The sequence below is a fragment of the Phaethon lepturus genome, unplaced genomic scaffold, assembly GCF_000687285.1.
Source record: "Phaethon lepturus isolate BGI_N335 unplaced genomic scaffold, ASM68728v1 scaffold10340, whole genome shotgun sequence".
In the NCBI taxonomy this organism is placed as follows: Eukaryota; Metazoa; Chordata; class Aves; order Phaethontiformes; family Phaethontidae; genus Phaethon; species Phaethon lepturus.
Genome location: NW_010514031.1, coordinates 75,043 through 94,383, shown reverse-complemented (window position 1 = coordinate 94,383; position 19,341 = coordinate 75,043). Strand labels below are relative to the sequence as shown.

The window sequence follows — 19,341 nt, the reverse complement described above, 5'->3', positions numbered from 1 at the left end:
ATGTTGACTTTAATTTATATTTTTTAATAAGAACCTGAAAAGTCTGAAGTGGAGCTCTCCCTGTGCCTCCTTGTTGACAGATTTATTTTCAGTTAAAGCAACACTATTTCCTGCTCTGCTTAAATATCAGCTATACTCTGCTTACAGAACTGGTCTGGTTTTAAGAGTCCACAGAATAAGATGGAAGAAATCTAAGAGTTTCAAACAGGGAAACCTTTTTCATTTAAAACCACTCAGTGTTTCATGGTATAATGGCAACCATGACACCAGCTGTGCTGGGTTGATCGCTCTAAAAATCCTAAATCATGATGTCATGACAGCGTTTGGGAACCGCAGGCCTTTCAGTGGGATTTCAAGCCAAGTTGTTTGCATGGAAATAAGCCTTTCTAGTTGAGCATGTTGCACAACTTGAGTGGCGGCAGAAATCCTTCCGGGACATTTTTGCAAGTTATTCTCAATTTTTAACTTTTTCTGTCTAGTTTAAAATTAAAACCGGTGTATAACTTCTTGAATCTACTCAGCAGGGTTAGACCAGAGCCTTTTTTTTGGACTGTTCTTGCTTTCTGAAAGAAAGATTGTGTACTGTTGCAGTGAGTGCATGTGTAGCATGTGAGCACACTGGCAGGGAGCATCTGGCCAGTGCGGTTGTGGAAGAGGAGACACGTCCTACTCCCTTTTCCACCCCTTGATGGCAGCTACTGACTCACAGCAAAATCAGCATCAGGGAATGTGTCTCTGTGTGTCCACACAAAGCGTGGTGCCGGTGCCTCAGCTGGCAACTGCAGATTCATGCTCCAACGCAAGACCATCAGCATAGCCAGGGCACAGGCACTTGATCCTGCAGCTTTCAGGCGTGATGGTGACTTCTGCCTATGTGGGGTGCCTGAGGAAGGCAGCATCAGCAAGAGCAGCTGGACTCGGACTCCATCAGTGGCGATGCCTGCTTCAGCTGCTGCAGTGCCACAGCGTGCTCTGGCCCTGGGTTGTGCTGGCGCAGGGGTTTGCAGGGCTGTCCAGGGAGAGAGAAAGTGATGTGTGTTTTCATCAGACTGACTTATATCTCCAGTTTGCTGTAAGGCCAAGGCTGAATCTCCGATTAACTGTTCCTGTAGTTTGAATGCTCACCCTTTTTGTTAACAGTTTAAAAAGTGCTTGGAAAAATGAGAACCATGATGTGATAGAATTCCTGAAAACCTTGGATAGTCTTATTTGTATTAAAATTGCAAGGTTGTAATTCAGAGCCACAATAGAAAGCAAAACTTAAATTATGGCTAGGTTAAGAGATAAGATTTGTATTTGTGGCATTCCCACATCCTGCGAAGAAACATGCCAACTGTGTTTTGATGCTTAGCTTTTTATGCAAATTCCAATAATTGAGTTTCCTGATCTACACAAACTTCATACTGACATGGGTGGTGGTTTTGGTTTGTTGTGTTTTTTTTTTTTCCTGGCAGCTACCCAGGAGCTGAAGTGCAGCATCCCCCGTTTGCATAAAACCGAAGAGATTACAGCTGCCTTCATCTCTAATACAGATGCAGGGTACCACCTGCGGAGACAACAGGTTCCAACTTGCTGTGGTCCTTTTGATTAGCGCTACTTACCATTTGGAACGGGATGGAGTGGTGCATGCCGGGATAACGTGTTGTCTCTGTGGGTGGTGCCTCCCTATTAAAGGTGAGGGTAAGCGTGAGCCTTTCAAGATCTCCAGTCTAGCTTGTGTTCTGCTGGCTTGTATAGATCCTCTGAATGACCTTAACTTGTAAAAGGGCAAGGATGCTTGTTAGAGCTGGGAGGAAGAAAAAGGAACGCAAAACTGGATCAGGTAACAAATGCAAGGCTTGCAGAGGGGTGGATGTTTTCTGGAAGGCTTTTTCTGAGTATGAAAGGAGTTTGAAAAGAGTATTTAGAACATAGCCTGAAAGTTGGAACGAGTGCTCTCTTTCTTTTGAGTGCATGCTGGCTTCTCCTTTGAGCCTGCATGAATGTAGGATGGAGTGGTGCTGACAGCTGTCACTTTAGTGGCCTCTTAGTTCTGTAGCCTTTCATAAATTTAAAAGCTCACTGCTCAGCTTGCCAGCCTTTAGCCTTAAATTTTGGTATTTAATGGGTCCCTAAATGCTTTATAAACTACATGCCTAAAGCACTGCTGAAATATTACACTGAACTCCAAGGTGACAGTGAACGCTTTTAAAATGGTGGAGACTGACTCTGCCCCTCTTAGTTTTCATGAAAGTGCAATAAAATAAAGGGCCTTTGGGAAGACAGTAGATTAGAGAAAGGTAGTGGTAGTTATAGTTCAGGTAAGATTTTGAAACAACTTTTGTAGAGTTCAGCATATCCTCATCATTGAGGAGATGAAAGATCAAATTAGTTTAGTTTGGGAATTGAACCTGGAATTCAAGGAAAATTATTAAAAACCCAAGGCTTTCTTCCACCTTTCATGGTGTCCAGTTTCTTTGAGGTGTGGTGTTGAAGCACACTTCAACAGTGTAGGAAGGAACTACAGAGGAAGTAGGAACATGCAGAGGAACCTGAGGACTTTCTTAAAGAATAGTATAGATGCATAAATGCTCCCTTCCTGATCCTAATTTTGCTTCACTAGGCCATTAGCTCTGAAGTTGAAGGACACCTGCTGTGTCAGGGCTAGCTGTGTGGTAGCTACTTCAGCACATGGAATAGGGAAGTGAAGTTGAGTTTGGGGGGCATATCTTCAAGTTGAGGATCAGAAAATAGTGGTTCTGCTCCTGGATCAGACTTCTGTGACGTGTGACTGATAGGTTGGTTGTAGGGAACAGCTACCACAGCAATGAAATTCTGGGGATTTACTGAGGAGCTTCTTCCAGGTCTCCATAGCTTCCTGCTTTGTGTTGCCATGGCTTCATCTGTGGGAGTTGAACTTTAGCCAGCGTACTGGAGAAATGTTTCTTCTGTGTACCATTGATGGAGGTGGAGCATCTGCCCCAACTAAAGTGAATGACATGGAAAAGGACATCAGTAAGCATCAGTTTAGGAAAGAGGTACAAGAGCTAGGACTTAGAGGAGGGAGAGTCCAAGGTGGGCACCATACTCTAGACTTCCTTTTTCTTCCCAGGTCTCTTGTTTGTCTATCAGAGATTGACCCCAAATGTTATACTTTTTTTTCCAGTTGGTCTTTTTTCTGAGGCAGAGGGGAAAAGAAGGTTCATGGCAGAGTAGGAAGGGAGAGGCCACAGAATTAGGGAGTTCTGTGACAAAAATGGTATTTCCTTTTAATGATAGCTTATTTGAGAATCCATCAAATTTGAAATTAGTAGTTTGGGGGGGAGGGGCGCACTAAGATCTGTTTTTTAATGGACTTGTCTTGTGTTTGGATGTTTTTGTGTGCCTATAAAGAGATGAGTTAGACCGAGCTTTTCCCAAAATTACGGTACTTGTAACTCTCTCCTGTGTGGATTCCTTAGTGTCTAAAAAACCAGTTGTGCTTCCACTGAAAATTGCTTACTGGGAGCACCTATAGATCCTCTTCTGTCTGGCTATTTATGCCTACTTTGTAGAAATGTGGTGTTTTGGGGACAGCTCTTCCTTTGAAGGACTTAGTTGGATTTGACCAATGAGTTAAAAAATTGTGGAGATGTTTTAAAGAAGAACAAGTGTGATCTCCTTAAACCTTAGTTCAATTTCCTATTTCCCAGGCAAAAAACAGTTAAACCAAGTGTCATGCCTGTTTACGCACCCCATTGACGGTGTCCCTCCAAAGACTGAGGCAATGCACCAGGACTGTCCAAGACTTGTGTTTCTCTGCTGGAGGCAGACCTCCCTTGAAGCTATGGTCACCGTGGGGAAACCTTTTTTCCCCTGCTCCCAAGCAGAGTGCACTTAGCTTCCAAATGTCATTTGTTGGTGGTATTAGCATCGTTGTTAATACGAAAGATGAAGGCCACCTACAGAGAGAAGTGCACTTTGTGCTGCGGTGTATCTGTGTTTGCGTGCAGAGATTGTGCGACAAGAGCACGCTTGAACTGTGCTAGACTTGGAATTTTTTTTTTAAGCATTGAAGGAAATTCGTTTAACGTTTACAGCACAGTAGTTCAATTTACAACACGGACTGTTTTCAATAAAAAAAAGGAAAAAGATTGGAAGCAGGTTTACTAACTGCAAGCTCTGTATCCTGTTCAGTAGCGCATCTGTATGTGCATCCTGGTAAGATGAGACTCTTGCTGCCATGCAGAGGAATGGCATGGCATTTTTGGATGATTTCTTTTTGTCAGCAGACTTTGACATTTATGATCTTGGCGTATGGGAAGAGAGTTGGCCTGAGACAAGGCTTCCTTACTCTCCTCTCCCAGCTGGATTAGTGCTGAATGACGTGGGAGAGCTTGCAGGCTCTCTTGCTCTCCCAGTAAGTTCAGCCTGCTGGGAGGAGGAGCGACTGGAGATCAAAGTTGAGTCTTCTAGTGGAAAAATTGTTTTATTTGATAAAGATCTGTTTAGGATGTTCTAAAAAGCAAGAATCAAAAGATAGTGAGCTCTTTTTCAGTGGGACATGAAGGTGAAAGCTTTTTTGAGCTGTGTGGCCATTCTGGCTGTGAGATCAAAGGAGGGCTGACTTTTTTTTTATCCCTTTGCTTTCTGGAATAATGATACTAACAAAATGAATGTTTGAAGAGATGCATCTGAATGCTGTTATTCAGACCTAATCCCCTTTTTTCCCTCAACGCAGATTTACTGTTTGGAACATGCCTTCCTGAGTAGTACTAGAATCATCTGTGTTTCTTGATTGGACAGTGGTTAAAATCGGTAACCACAAACTACCATTGGTAATAAAATTACCAATTTTATTTGAAAATTTGAGCTATTGGTATTTCTCTCTCTCCTAAGCTGGAAACCCCATAGTGATTACCGCACTCGGCTGCCTCTCTACTGTCATCTCAATTTTGAATCAAGGCCCAATAGGCAGTGACACCAGGCTAACAAAAGAGGGCTGCAAATCTTTGGTGGTCTCCCATTCAGATGGTATTCCCTTCCTTGGACAAAGGGGTGGCTAGGGCTCCTGAGTGCCACTCTGCCTTCAGGGATGGTAAACAAGGAACAGATCGTCTGGTGGGAGGCATTTTTTGATCAGTTGACAAAGCTGGGTAGATGGGATACCACCTGACAAAGGGCTGAGGTTTAAAGGAAGATTTTGCAAGGGCTCTTAAGAACAAAAAGCTGGGGGGGGGAGCCAGAAAACTGTTGTGTTTTTTGCAGGATGTAAACGGGGTGGGCGGAGGAGAAGGGGGGACTCGGCCATTCTTGGGGAGCTCTGATTTAAACCTAGAGGGTAGAGACAAGGGAAGGAGGGAAGAGTGCACAGATGGCTCATTGTTTTGTCTAGCTCAGCATTCTTGCACTGCTGAAGTGAAGGGCAATTGTTTTAAAATCCTTTTTGCAAAGGGAGCTGTTTGCTTTGCAGCTATCCCTCGTCCCTGAAGATGCAAACTGTAAACCAGAGGGGCTGGTCTTTAACACCCGTTTATTTTGGAGGGCCAGTGCTCTGTCCAAGGGGCCCAGGGCGGTTGCTGGGCTGCAATGCATCGCTCCTGTAAGGGAATGGGGGAAAGAGCGTGCAACTGGGAAGTGCACTGCAGCAGCCAGGGAGAAGGTGAGAACAAAAGGATGTACATGGAAGGGTTGATGCAGAGCAGTGTCTGGCTTGAGGAACTTTACCAAAGCTGTGAAATGTGGCATAAATCTGTCACATACCTTACCTGCAATGATATCTGATATTCAGTATAGTTTTATTAGAGCATTTTTTTTTTCAGCAAATAATTCATTAGTATTGCGAAATACTACCATTTCTATACTGTTACTCTTTCTACTGCTCCAGTTGCACTGGCATAGCTCCTTCCCCTCCTCCCCTGTGAATTGTTGTGGCCTTTCTGGAGCAGGGGCCTTTTTTGGCATAGTCGACCAAAATAAACTATAAAGGCAGCTGTTGTTATGAATAAGGCTCAACAGGGGAATTTTACCAGTAGGACTACAGCAATATAATTATACTGGTAGACTAGTTACAGTAAATTTCCTCATGAAGACAAGCCTTAAGTTGACATTTCCTAGCTAAGTTGAATCCATATGTATAACTTTATTACGCAAAAATAATATGTCTCTGGGCCTTGAATTCTTTTTTACCCAGAAGAGTAACATTAAGCAGAAAAGCAGAGAATTTAATGTTCAGAGATGAATGGGGAATTTTCTGTAACAGAGTGGCTGTGATGAGCTGTACGCTGAACTCATGTGTTTTACTGGGTAGGTTATTCCTCCTTAAGTGATCAGGAACGTGAGGAGCATGTTTGTGCTTACTGCACTAAAAAGTAAGTGGTACTGAAACATGCTGTAAGTTGACATCTGTCTCCCAACTTTACTCCTGTTTCTACAAGAAGCTGAGCCATTTTGCGGTTTCCATAACTGAAGTGGTTTCACTGAGAGGCAAAACTCTTTTGCTGCTATTAAAATCTTCAGGGGTCAGCCTGGACCCACTGAAAGGAAGGGGGACAGTGATGCTTTCTTTCCTCCTTTGTTTGATTTAAGGAGGCCAAGGTTTATTTTATCCTTTTGGATTTTGTCTTACAATGGATGGAGTCCATGTAACATTCACAAGCCAGGTGTTTATAGATCAAAAATATCAGCCTATGATTCCTACCTCTGAAAGTTTCCAACGCTTCAAGGGAACAATAGGCTTGCAGGAGAAGCTTAACACTTAAAGGCAAATTTTAAAAAACTAAAAATAATATATATATTAGACTTTTCATTGCAGCTGTCTTGTGTTTCCCTTTTGGGAGTCTTTCACCAGCAGCCTGGTGCTTTCTTTTCCCAGGAATTACAGCATGAGCTCCCAGGGCCTTTCCCTGCCTGTTTAATTGGTTAAGATCTCTTATGATGCTCATCACTGTGTTTTTGAGTGCACCCTTTACAATGAAATGGGACTATGTAACAGCTCAGCCAGTGAGAAAGTATTGTCTTGATCTTTCACTTCATTACCTGTAGAAATCAGGGATTGAATCTCAGATCTAGCAGGATACTCAGGTGCCTAAACCCCGCTCAAAATCTGTTTGAGTTCAGGCTCCTAAAAGCTCCTAAATACCTTTTATGCCTCAGGCTCATTTATTGCACAGCTGAGAACTTAATTGTAGGAGAGTCCTAAAAATGTGCTCAAGGGTGTGCTAAAGTTGTTTCTTGCATGATTTTTTTTAATGTGTGTTCCTTAGCCAGCAGGAAAGTAATGGGAGAGTCGGTGTTTATATTCTACGTAACAGGTTGGAGCCCTGATCCTTGCCTGAGACTTTCAGGCAACGCTGAAAAAAACTAACTGTAGCTGTCAGTGTAGCTTCTGGCTTTGGGTTTTTCTCGTATTCTTTCCACCCTCTCATACTGCTTTTGAAAGCCGCTTTTGTTATGCGAATGGGTTCCTCCCAGCAGCTGCAGAACTTTCCACAGTAGGAGCTAGGAAGGAGCCAGCAGACACTGCAAGGGAAGTCGGTGCCCTTTTCCCAGCTGCTCACCAAGCACAGCAATGCCGTCCTTCCCAGCCACGCTGGCTTGAACTGGCCGTTCGCTTATGTTCTCTTGCCTGATGAGGTTGCAGCTGAGCCCTTAGGTGAAGTTTTGGAGATGTATTACTGTTCCCTGCAGGCTGTGCAAAGACCAGTGTATCAGAGCTAAAGATTCAGTCCCAATATGAAATGGGATCCGTGTGCAGATGAAAGGTGCGCTTTATAGCCCAGTGACTGCATGCTGTGTTTGCAGAACCACCTCCATCTCAAGCCAAATGAGAGCACTGTTCTGCTGGACCTTGTAGAAATTAAGGATGTGTAGCTCTTAAGTTCAGCATAAATAGGTGGTTTAGGTAAAATGTTAAAGTACAGGTCTTGGTAAGTTGTTTGGTTTTTTTTTTCCCCCCACTAGTTCCCTGCCCCTTGTTTTGTGAATGCAGTAGTAAATCCTTATTGTACTCCTGGGCATTAAGATGATGTAACTCTGCTGCAACTTCCCCAGGCTATTGCAGTGAGGCTGTTTGCACTTTCTCTGTAGTGCCAAGAAGGGCAGCCTCACTTGTCGTGCTAGCTGTGCTTGCAGTGTGCTGCAGGTGGTGGTTGAGAACCTGCTCTCAGGGACACCTCAACTGGGTTGGGATGGGTTCTGCTGGCTGTGAGGTGGGAAGCCTGGGTGGCTTTGTGGAGAAATGTGTAAGCCCTCAAGCTGAAAAGCGTGGCCAATCCTCCAGTCAACTGATTTCACATAGATTTTTTTTTTAATTAAAAAAAAAAACAACAACAACATTTTTGGGGAATCATGAAGTGGTTTGGTCTTGTCAGTTTAGTTATGACTGTAGTGGAAGATCAAACCATCACCTACCGGTAAGCTACATTCATGCACTATAAAACAGAGAAAATAAAAAGTAAACTGCCCTCATGTGGATGTCTTTTGCTGGGGTAGAGAGTGATACATCCCATGCAACCTCCTGTTTCATATTTTGTTGTTTTAGTCATTTCCCGTGTTCAGTATTTGTCCATGCTGTGCAGAATATGGAGTTAATTTCCCAGCTTTTGTGACCTTGATAGATCGAGTATATAAGCATTTCCTATATGATCAGTGTGTCACATTACTCTTTGAAGCAGGGAAATATCATTATTTTACATCTGAGAATCAAATTCCTAAGTAACTTGTTGAGGAGGATGGGAGGTTTGTAGCAGATGAGATTGAAACTTAGGTCATCCGGATGCTGTTTTAGGACTCTAAGAGTGTTACGATGTTTCTTGACTTAGTGTTAGTAATGAAGCAGATAGATCTCTTTGGCACTGACAGAGCCATTACAGCCTTTAGCTCTTAATCTATTTGCAGTATCCTTCTGTGTATGACTGTATGTTGGTGCTCTCCAGAATGAGACAATAATGCTTCCAGGTCTCTAGAGCTCAAAGGGATTAACCTCCAGCAGCTACGTGAGATCCTATCCTTCTTCCAGATGCTACTACTTTCATGTCATTGATAGCTGAACCTCAAAGAAGCAGCCCCTAAACTGCCTTAACTTGCAGCCCAGCACAATAAAGTGACTTGAAAACTGATGGTGGTTTGCTTTAACATGCTGGGCTGGAGAGAGCATAGTTCAGGAGCTGCTTCCCATGTGAGGGGCAGGAGCTGAGCACAGTAACCATTTCTGTCAAAGCAAATTTAACTTGTGTGTTTGTGAATTACCAGCTTGTGGATCCTGCCAGCTTGGTTTTGGGCACAGGGTACTGGTAGTAAAAGTTCATACCTGTGTTCTTGGCAGTGATGCTTTGTAGGATCACTTGAGTTGGAAGGGACCTTTGAAAGTCTCCAGCTGATGTCTGCTTGGAGGGCCAATGTCCACAGCCTCCCTGGCTGTTCCAGGGTTTGACCACTATCGTGTGGAAAAGATTTCCACATACATGAAACTGGAATTGACCTTTGCCATTTTGCTGTGCATCTCTGAGAAAGTTCTGACTCCATCTGTCCTTCACCCTCCCAACAGGTAGTTGAGGACAGCAATAAGATTACGCCCTCCCTTTAGCCTTCTTTTATTAAGACTAAAGCAAACCCAGCTCTCAGCCTCTAGTGATGTAGGTGACTGTGGTATGGACATATTTAATGACACTTGCATGCCAAGTGCTTCTCACATGCCTGACTGATTTAGGTTTCTAAGAAGCAGCTAGTCTGTCAACTCTACAAACATGCACACAATTCCCATGTTGCTTGTGTCTAAAGCTGCTGGAAACCCTTACTGTATTATTGCATAGTTTAAGTGACACTATCTCATGATACAGTTGTGTCTGTGGAGTTAGGAGTAAGGTTGACTTGACTGTGTAGTCTGAACGTTTAGAGGAAAAATCAATTTATCTGTTGTATCAACATACATTATTTACAGAAACAGTTTTTTAAAAACAAAACACAAACTTTGAGTCTCCAGGCTTCAGGGGCAAGATTGTCACCAGCTGAGTTTTGGAGTAGCTGAACAGCAAAATGTGTGAAATCAGTGTTGTGTATGTATGAGAGAAACTTAAACTGTTGTTTCCTCTTCCCCCTCTGCTCTGTAACAGCACTTCGCCTGCTGAATGGTAAGCTCAGTGAAGCAGAGCTCTGTTTTCATATGGGCCAGCAACAAATCAATTACATTTTCCTCAGATGTATCTCAGTGTAAGTTTTCTAAGCCAATCCTACATGAGTATTTCAGAAAGCTGAGAAACCCATCTCCAAATAACTGTATAGTGAGCACCTGTGCATCAATTTGGATGTAGATGTTGGAATAATTCTCTAAAAAGAATTTAAGTTGCTGTTTCTAGAAAGGTTTTCCATTTGGTTGATGGCCTAACATTTGATATGATGTACTGCAAGAGCAAGCTCTGAGCAACAGCTTTGGGCATAGCCATAGACTGACATCTCAAGCACCAGGTGTCACTCGCTTTCCAGGCTTGATTTTACATGAACAGAAATCTTTCAGCATGTGTTCTTTTTGCATTTGTATTTGCTCTGCTTATGCATGAAGCTTTTTCTTAAATCAAGATAGAAAGGAGTCCAGTAAGACCTTGCGCGCAGGTTCAGGGTGGTGGTGAGAGCTCATGGAATTTCCTGTCGAGCACTCTGAAGAGATAACCATCTGACATCCAGACAACCACCTTCTGCTTCTCTCAGATGTTTTTATGTGTCTTTCTTTAAAATTGATGCTTTTTTCAATGCCAGGAGACAATCTAAGAGAATATATGAGTAAGCAGGTGGGTTTTGACCAAAATAACTTTCTTGGCTACTTTTTAAGCCTTTCAGATGGGGGGGTTGCTGTGCCTATTTTCTTACAAAATTGCTTCACAGGAGTGTCCCAGCATGCTGTTAAGGCTCTTGGATGAGACTTTTATATTGTTTGACAGCTACACTAAAAATAACCATTTCCTGTTAGGCACGATGCTGAAAGCACTAGGTAGGGTCACTTTTTTTTTTTCCTTACTCCACACTCCCCCGAAGCTCTGGAATTTGAGAGTCATTTGCTTATAGTGGAAAGACATTGTGCAATGCACCTGGAGCTTGGATGCAGAAGACTGACTCTCAGCATAACCTTGTTTGGGTCACATCAGCTCTTGCCTGATGTCGTTCCTAGGAGATGGAGACACTGAGGTGTTCCACTCAAAGGCTGTAACAGCCTGCTGAAGGCTTCTCCTTGCGTTTTAGACAGAAGACCGCCCTTTGTGTTGCTTGTTTGTAAGCAGATGTGGGCAGTGAAAGGGAAATGGTATACGTCTTGATTTTTCTCAGGCAGGACCTATGAAGTCGGTCATTGAGTACCCTGATGCTTTTTTTCCCACTAGTCCTCTGTGTTGCTAATAGTAATATCTTTGCTAGCTAATAGAAAAATCTTCTGGGATGGTTAGTAGCTATGCAGTCTTAAAACACTAGTGAGACTTGGGCTTTGAAGTAATTTGGTCTCATCAAGCAGAGTGGTGGGCACTGCCCATCAGCTTGGTTTAACCACCTTCTCAAACTTCTAAAATGTCCTGATAGGCTGATCTGGAGTACTGAAAGCTACTGATTGACAATTACCGCGGCTTGGGGCGGGCAGGGGAGGTGGGTGGTAGAATTAAAACTGCTTTCTGATGGAAATAACAGCTGTTCTTCCTGATGCCAGGCTTAGAAATGCAGTGATACTGCATTTCTGCAGCCTTGAAAACAGTATCAGAGTGGCTCACCAGCGGCAGAGCAGGAAGCTTTGTCTTTGTAGAAGATGTGGAGAAATGCAATTAGGGAGTTGAAACAAAAGCATCTTAAGTGGCTTCACAAAAGTAGTGGTGAAGGAGCTGAAAACTGAAGCTGGGACAAGTCAGTCCAGAGTACAGTGAGCCTGCCCTTGCTTCCCAGAAGAGACCTGGTTTATCTCCCTGGAGTTGCTGGGAGTGGAGCTGTGACTTCTGAAAGTGCAGTCCTAACTATCCCCAAATACCCTGAACGAGCTTTCTTCTTGTTCCCTGGCTGAAATAATCGTAGTGAAGAGCCAGCATTTTCCTGCATAAACTCCCATTTTGAGGGATTGGTACACCTAATATATTTATATACACGTACTCTTAAACTCTCAAAAAATAAACACCTAGTACACTCTGCTCCTTGTCGAGAGCTGTGTAGCTTTCAAAAGCAGAATTTCAGAAATACAGCCATTTTGCACTGAAGTGAAGCAAACCTTCTCTCGTTCCCTGCGAAAGTGGGAATGAAAATGCTGTGGCAAATAGCTTTGATTTAAAATGAAAAGCCTCTGGGTTTCAGAGCTGCTTTTAAAGTGAAGGGCTAGTTTGGCTTTTGATCCTCTTAAGCTGGGTTATTTGATGTGAAAAACGCCCTGGGTACTCCGCTGCAGAGGGGAGCTGCTTTTCAGTTCTCTGTGTGTGGCTTCAGGAGAGGGCCTGGCAGAGCATGGGGTGGCTTGGGGCTCGGGGGGCCCGGCCGCATGGCCCTGTAAATACAGGGGCCTCTATTTCTTTGGATTCTTTTGCTGGAACTAAATATCATGATCAGTGAAACTCTTACCTCATTAAAGGAACAAGCCAGGCTCCTTCAGCGTATGCGCAGTGCTGCGATGTGGTCTGTTCTGCTGAGCTGATTTGCTGAACAGATAAAGGGAATTTTAACCCAAAGAATGGCATGTAATGTATGACCTTGGCTTTCAAAAGGTTTATTTTTGTTCATGCGACAAAGTAAGGTTTTAATATTAAATATAGGGTTGGATTTGACTTGGCAGATACCACAGCCTTCCATTATAGCTGTAGTCATAATATAAAACTATCTGATGTGTGCCAGTGAGCATGTAGCAAGCCAAGAATTTCTGCATCAGTGTTTGTTTTTGTGAAAACTTAGCCGGCTGCTTTGCAGTTGGGTTGGCTGTAAAGGTGATGTGCCCTCGAGTTGGAGGGGACAAAGCAGTGGTGGGCACGATACAATCCATGCTGTCTCTTTTATTGTTAGTATCTTTAGTTTTGGGGCAAAATATGTATTTCCACCCCCCCCCCCTTAGCAATTTAGAGGTGTTTAAAAGAAACTTTCACTCAAAACTGCAGGGGTCAGCAGAACCAAGGCATAAACCAAACTATGTGAAATATTCAGATCTGTTAGTACAGAAACTTAATGCTGTGTTGCAGCTTTCAGTTTATGTACCTGGGGCCATGCACAGATACAAGGTACTAATTCTGAGGTTTCCTTCTTGCACAGCTCCATCCAGATTATCGCCTAACTGTAAAGCTGAGGTGCTTTTGGACTGCTGTATTGTAATTGTTTTGCCAAAGAAATGACCTGCAAAGCACTTCAGTATTGATGCTGAACTGAGCTCCAAAGCCTTTGTTCTAAACTGGCTGTAGTCTGAATTTAAAATTTAAAAATCAGATTTAAAAAAAACAAAACCAAAACTAAACAAACAAACCACAACCAAAAAAACCCATCCCAAAACCACCACCCCAATCCCCACCTCCCTTGCTCACAAAGAAACCAACCCCACATAGTGTTTGGGGGAGGTTTCTTGCTTCTGTAGAACAAAAAGCGTGTAATAAAAACGTGTTCCCTCCACAGTTGACACAGGAGTTTGGGTCAGGCTAACCTGCTGCAGACACTTTGCTGCCCGCTTGGAAGGGAAACAAGTTAGTACAGGTAGCAGTGAACTTGGGGGTCTGATGGATGAGGTCATGAGCAAGCCTGACTTTCATGTGCTTTAGCAAGACTTCCTGCATCTATGGGTTATCCTCACCCCTCCATTCAGTTTCCAATGGAAATGAAGCTTGTTCAGTCCATCTCTTCTGGAACAATATTTTTTCTTTAGCTTGTTGATTGACCATGGCTCGATGAAGGTGGCTGACTTTTCTGGAAGTTTTGTGAATATTGTTGGGAACTTGTAGGAAGAAGCATGAGTTTTAACATCTACAAGACTGCAAGGTGTGATCCTTTTTTGTCCAGTTCCTCAGCAGCCTCCTAAGATAACTCCCAAGCAGTGGGGACATACCTTACAAGGAGGAGGCTGCCTCCAGTGTTTCCACATGGAAGTAATGGAACATCTTGGTATAAATTGTTTATGGGGATTAATATATTCTTAATTAAATTTAATTAAATAGGAATAATTAACTTGTTTATGGGGAATCTCACTTTATTATCTCCCATATGATGAATGGGTTTCTTTTGTTATGATCTTTCATCTTGTTGGTAAGATCTTGAACAAAAATGGACACAGGTGATTTGGTGGAATGAGCAGCTGCCCAGATATAAGGGAAGAGTCTCTTTATCTTCGGGGGGGGTAAAAAGCCATTTGCTTAGTATTCCATTTGTATGGCAGATGTATCTGGAGGTCTTGGGCTTCTTACCAGGCAAATCCATTTCCCATGTGTTTGTTGGCTGTGGCTGCTACTTGCCTCTCCACCAGTGGACTGACGGATCCTTATCCTCACAAATTTTGGAGTTGGAGCTGGTGTAAGTATTTGCTCACTAGTGAAAAGGACTTCCATAAGAGGAGCCAAGCTGTGTAACCGAGCTACTGGATTCTCCTCTGTGATTTTTGTTAGACCAAGGTTCAGAGGCATGTGACAGGGTCCTAGGTTTATGTAGTTCCTGAAGCTCACGTCTGTCTCCATTCTCATGTACATTGTCTGAACCTCGGCCAGGAGCTCTGGTCCTGGATTATGGTCCGTTATTCATTGAGAGAAATTTTATCGCAGCTGTTGAAACTACATTCAACTTACTTTCAAATACAAGATTTTTTTTGAAGAATGAAAGCGAAAGCTTTGGCAAAATGCTAACTGAAAATTACTGTCCTGATTATATTCTGAATATCAATATTTGTTCCTATGAAAGACTTACCTGATTTAAACATAAATGATTTCGAAAGTAATCGCAAGCTTCTAAAGCCACATGTGTCACAATTTCTTCAAAAATAAATTACCATGCTAAAATTAAACAGATCAAAGACTTTTACTTTATAGACTGTTACCTCAGAACAGCTGCACAATACAGGTGAATTGCATGTATTTAAAATTTCACTGTAACAAAGCAGTGTATTCTTAGGAACTGGTGACCATTAAGTACTCAAAAACATTTAAAATCTAATCTTTAAATGCAAATCTCTTACACGCAAATAGGATTTTTTCTAACATTTAACTGTTAACATAATTTGAGAATTATAAGCATTGTATGCTGCTGCATTTTTTGAGTATTTTTTAGAAGATACATGTTTTGATTTTTCAGGGATTTTTTTAAATCTTAGAAGGTAGGTAATTTACTGCTCGATTCCTTATCTTTTATTCTATTTGTTTTCTAGTAGTTCTTCTCTGTTTTAGTCTTTCAGTACCATACAAAAAAATCACGTAAGTAACATTGCCTGCCTACTGCTTTGTGACTACTCATGTGTGGCTGACCAGCAATGTTCTCCTAAATGCTCATCTTGCTTTAAATTTGCTGGATACTCACCTGGAGACTTCTGTTACTCCGTAACTTGTGTATGGATCAGTATAAAGCATGTGTGGTCTTGTCTTAAACAGTTATTTTTGGGAAGCCGAGAGATCTGTGGAGATCAAAAAAAACCCCGCTAAACTCAAGCTCAATGCATATTAGAAGTAAAGCTGTGTTGTTTCAGAATGTGCCTTGAAAGGAGGAAATTCTATAGGGAGCCATCTTACTTTCCAAAAATTTTAACTGTTAAAGATCAGCTTGAAGACTTTTTGTTAACTTTGATCCTTCTTAAAACTGACCCGTTCATAATGTGTTTCAGTTTCTGGTGTATGCTTTTTCCTGGAATCAGTCTTTGAAAACTACCCATTCTGAAGCGTTTCTGTTTCTCCCTTTAAGAAATATTTCTGGTTTTCCTTTGCTATCTGATATGTGAAACTAATAAAACACTACAGGGGTGCTGAATGTACAAAGTACAACTTCATATTTCTGAGGCTATCGCCATCCTGTACCAATCCCTTTGGTGGACCTGCATGCATGATTGCAGAACACAAGTTTCGCTGCACATCTAGATTCCACTCTCTGGCTGGCTGGTTATTCAGTAAGCTCTTGCTTTGTTTAAGAACGAAATGTAATTATTTGACTTGTTGCTTAAAGGTACACTTGTTTCCTAAAAGAGGTTTTATATGTACCAGTTGACCATTCTGAAATTAATTATCTGCTCTGTTCATAGGCAATTTGCTTTGGTAGTATATAATTCTCAAATTCTTTGTTGACCATAACATGGAGGGAAACAAAAATGGACATGCTTGTATATTTTTATACTAATGAAATAGTTTTTTTTGGATATATTATTTATTCCCCTTCATTGTAGATGTCTTACTGGCTTTCAATACCTGCTTTCTTGTTTTCAGTCACAGTTCATAGAATCATAGAAAAGTTTGGGTTGGAAAGGACCTTTAACGGTCATGTAGTCCACCTCCCCTGCAGTGAGCAGGGACCTCTTCAACTAGGTCAGGTTGCTCAGAGTCCCATCCAACCTGACTTTGAATATTTCCAGAGGGGGGGCATCTACCACCTCTCTGGGCAACCTGGGCCAGTGTTTCACCACCCTCATTGTGAAAAATTTCTTCCTTATATCTAGCCTAAAGTGTTAAATGGTGAAGAATGGGAAATCCTTCAAGTGAAGGTCTCTGGATATTTTTTGTTGTATTACCAGTAGGAAGTTACAACTTAGGTGGCTCCAACAACATGATGCTTTGAGTTGCATGCAGTAAATCTGTGTAATACTGAAGCACTACATTGGGAAAACAGTCATCTCTTTGGGCTGTCCCATAGTTTAGTTCTGTCCTTGATACATTTCCTAACTAATTTTGTTACACCATTTGAAAGTGTACCACAATCAAGCTTTCCTTGAAGAATCCTCAAATAAAGATATATTGCATGATGAAGCGTTTGTATTGATGCTCAAGTTTGAGCGCTTTTAACGCTTGTCAACTAGACAGGATCGCTATAAAGGGGTTCTGCTTCAAACCAGACTCCTTACTATGGGAACAATCCATCCAGCAGTTGGAACGGGTCTCCGCACTGCTGGTGAGCTGTGTTTTTCAAATGGAAGGTGCTCTCATCGCTTTCCTGACTGCTCTGTTTGACTGTTTCTAGAAATAGCACAATGCTAATGCTTTGTGCATGGACAGCAAGGTACCACCATACAGCTTTGCAAAGTTTCTCCAGAGAATTTGCCAATGGCTGCAGGTATTGGAGATTTGAACTTGCAGAATGATACTGGTTTATGAAAACTTCTGTGAGGTGTCCTTGTGCTCAGTGTAAACCATTCTTTCTTTCCTCTGCCTTTGTGGAAGAGCCACAGCAAACAAGTGAGGGGTGTGGAGACAGTGGTAGAAAGGACATGGATGTCCCCAACTTGTTTTCAAGTTTTTGAGCTTATGCATTTATCCACGAGGTTTCTCATTTTTTCACAGGCAAATGTGGCATTTGGGCACTTGGAACAGGAACTTTCCCATATGTATAAGTGTAAAATAAAGGATTCTCAAGGACTAGTTTTATTGAAGCAACGGGTAGTATGGGGATATCCTTTATTTGCTCCTTTTCATTATAGCCTTGATACCTCTAATACGACTTTTAGTCTACTGGGCAGACCCTGTCTGACCAAACCAGATAAATTTGCACATATCTCTGTCAAATGGGGAAATGACCAAACTACTGCTTCTTGAACAGTAGTTGTCATTCAATGCTTTTCTACTGTTGTCCTCCTAGATATGCAAGGAGAATGTGCACAAGCATACAGTGGAGCAAAATAAGAATTAGTGCATTGTGTGAGAGGTTATTAACTTTCTGCCTGCATCTTCTTGTTTCCCTCCTCCCCTTTGACCATCCACAACACATAATTGTGTGCTGTACATCAAAAATTCAACTGCTTCAACCCAGAGACTACTGCCCAGTAGCTTAGTTGCATCCCACTTCTCAATGTGTAGAAATCTGAATTCACAAGGGTGGAATAACATTATTTTCTGATGTGCACTTTCTTTGGTGTTACCATTTAATCAAATATAATCAGGGCAGCTATTGGTGCAGAAATTACAATGCTGTTTTAAAAACAAATTCAGGATGCTGAAAATCTCACCGGTACCAGGAAAGAAGTTATGGTTCCAAAACTGTATTTTTCTGACTGAAAACACTACTATGACAGTTATCTTTGAAATTGTATTACATCAACTAACCTAACAATGTTATGCCATTTGAGCTAGAGTAGACCGAAGTAAGAGAATTTCTAAACTTACCTTCTCTGAGGAGAACACTCATCCTTTTTCCATGGTCCTTATCTTGCAGCCTGCTTTGGTTAAAAGAAGTATGTTACAACTTTTCATTTTTCATTCCCTCCAGGTTTACGGGAACAGACGGACCAAGTGGTTTTGGATTTGAGTTGACGTTTCGGCTAAAGAGAGAAACAGGGGAGTCGGCACCACCTACCTGGCCAGCAGAATTAATGCAAGGCTTAGCAAGATACGTCTTCCAGTCAGGTACTGCAGGGTTAAATATACTGCCTCACTTTTTGCTGCTTCCATTCTGAAGGTCTATATCTGTTAGATCAGCACTCAGTCAAATCTTGAGAATTTTTGTGTTGTGGGAAACCAAAAGAGTGTGTTCGTTCCATCAGCCCCGCTTGCTGGGGACAAAACCCAGCTGCTGTCCAGGTAACTCCAAATCCGTTGTATGGAAAAGCTGATGATACAGGATGCGTAGTAATCATAGGAAGCCTGCTCAGTGGCTCTTTGTTGTCCTCCTTAATTTCTGGTTTCACGCTCTCCCAGTAAGAAAACCTCATCTGCTTATCCCAAAACGGCTGAGAAGCACCCATCTGATAAGGTCTCACTTCTGAGCAGCAGGGCTGTAACTTCCAAAACAATTGCAGTTCCTTCACAAGCAAGTCTTTTTCCTATGGTCTGTGCAGTTGAGCACCAGTAATGTATGTAAACAAGGAGTTGCTAAGATGAGAAAATGTAAAAGTCATAAAGGATGACAAGGCTGGGAGGGCTAAGGAATTAACAATTAGGAATCATTAATGTGGATGGAGACTTGCCAGAAAGCTGGGAACCAGAGTGCCTATAAAACACTCTCTTGCACTACCGTTCCTAGATTCTGTTTATACCAGTGGATTGAATATTAGTTTATGTTGTGAGCACATGAAGACTCATGGAATGGTTGAGTGGATAGTGTATTTGAAAGACGCTCTCCATCATCACAAGATCTGAATGAAAATATTTGAAGAACTTTTTTTAACCTAGTTTGAGGTCCCTTACAGGTAAAGTACCTTCTAAATCAAGGATTATTGAATTTGTAGCATTTGTTACTTGCTCTACTAGTTAATGAATTGCTCAGTAACTTCTGATTCTA

General features: G+C 42.1%; 1 protein-coding gene across 1 annotated transcript in view; it reads left to right on the top strand.

Annotated features, from left to right (window-relative positions):
* The window catches only part of SUFU (suppressor of fused homolog (Drosophila)), an 85,799-nt gene that overhangs the window by 3,239 nt on the left and 63,219 nt on the right, over window positions 1–19,341 (top strand). Inside the window, exon 2 of the mRNA XM_010291805.1 lies at window positions 18,331–18,467. Coding sequence (XP_010290107.1) covers window positions 18,331–18,467 — 137 coding nt within the window. The remainder of the gene's footprint in view (window positions 1–18,330; window positions 18,468–19,341) is intronic.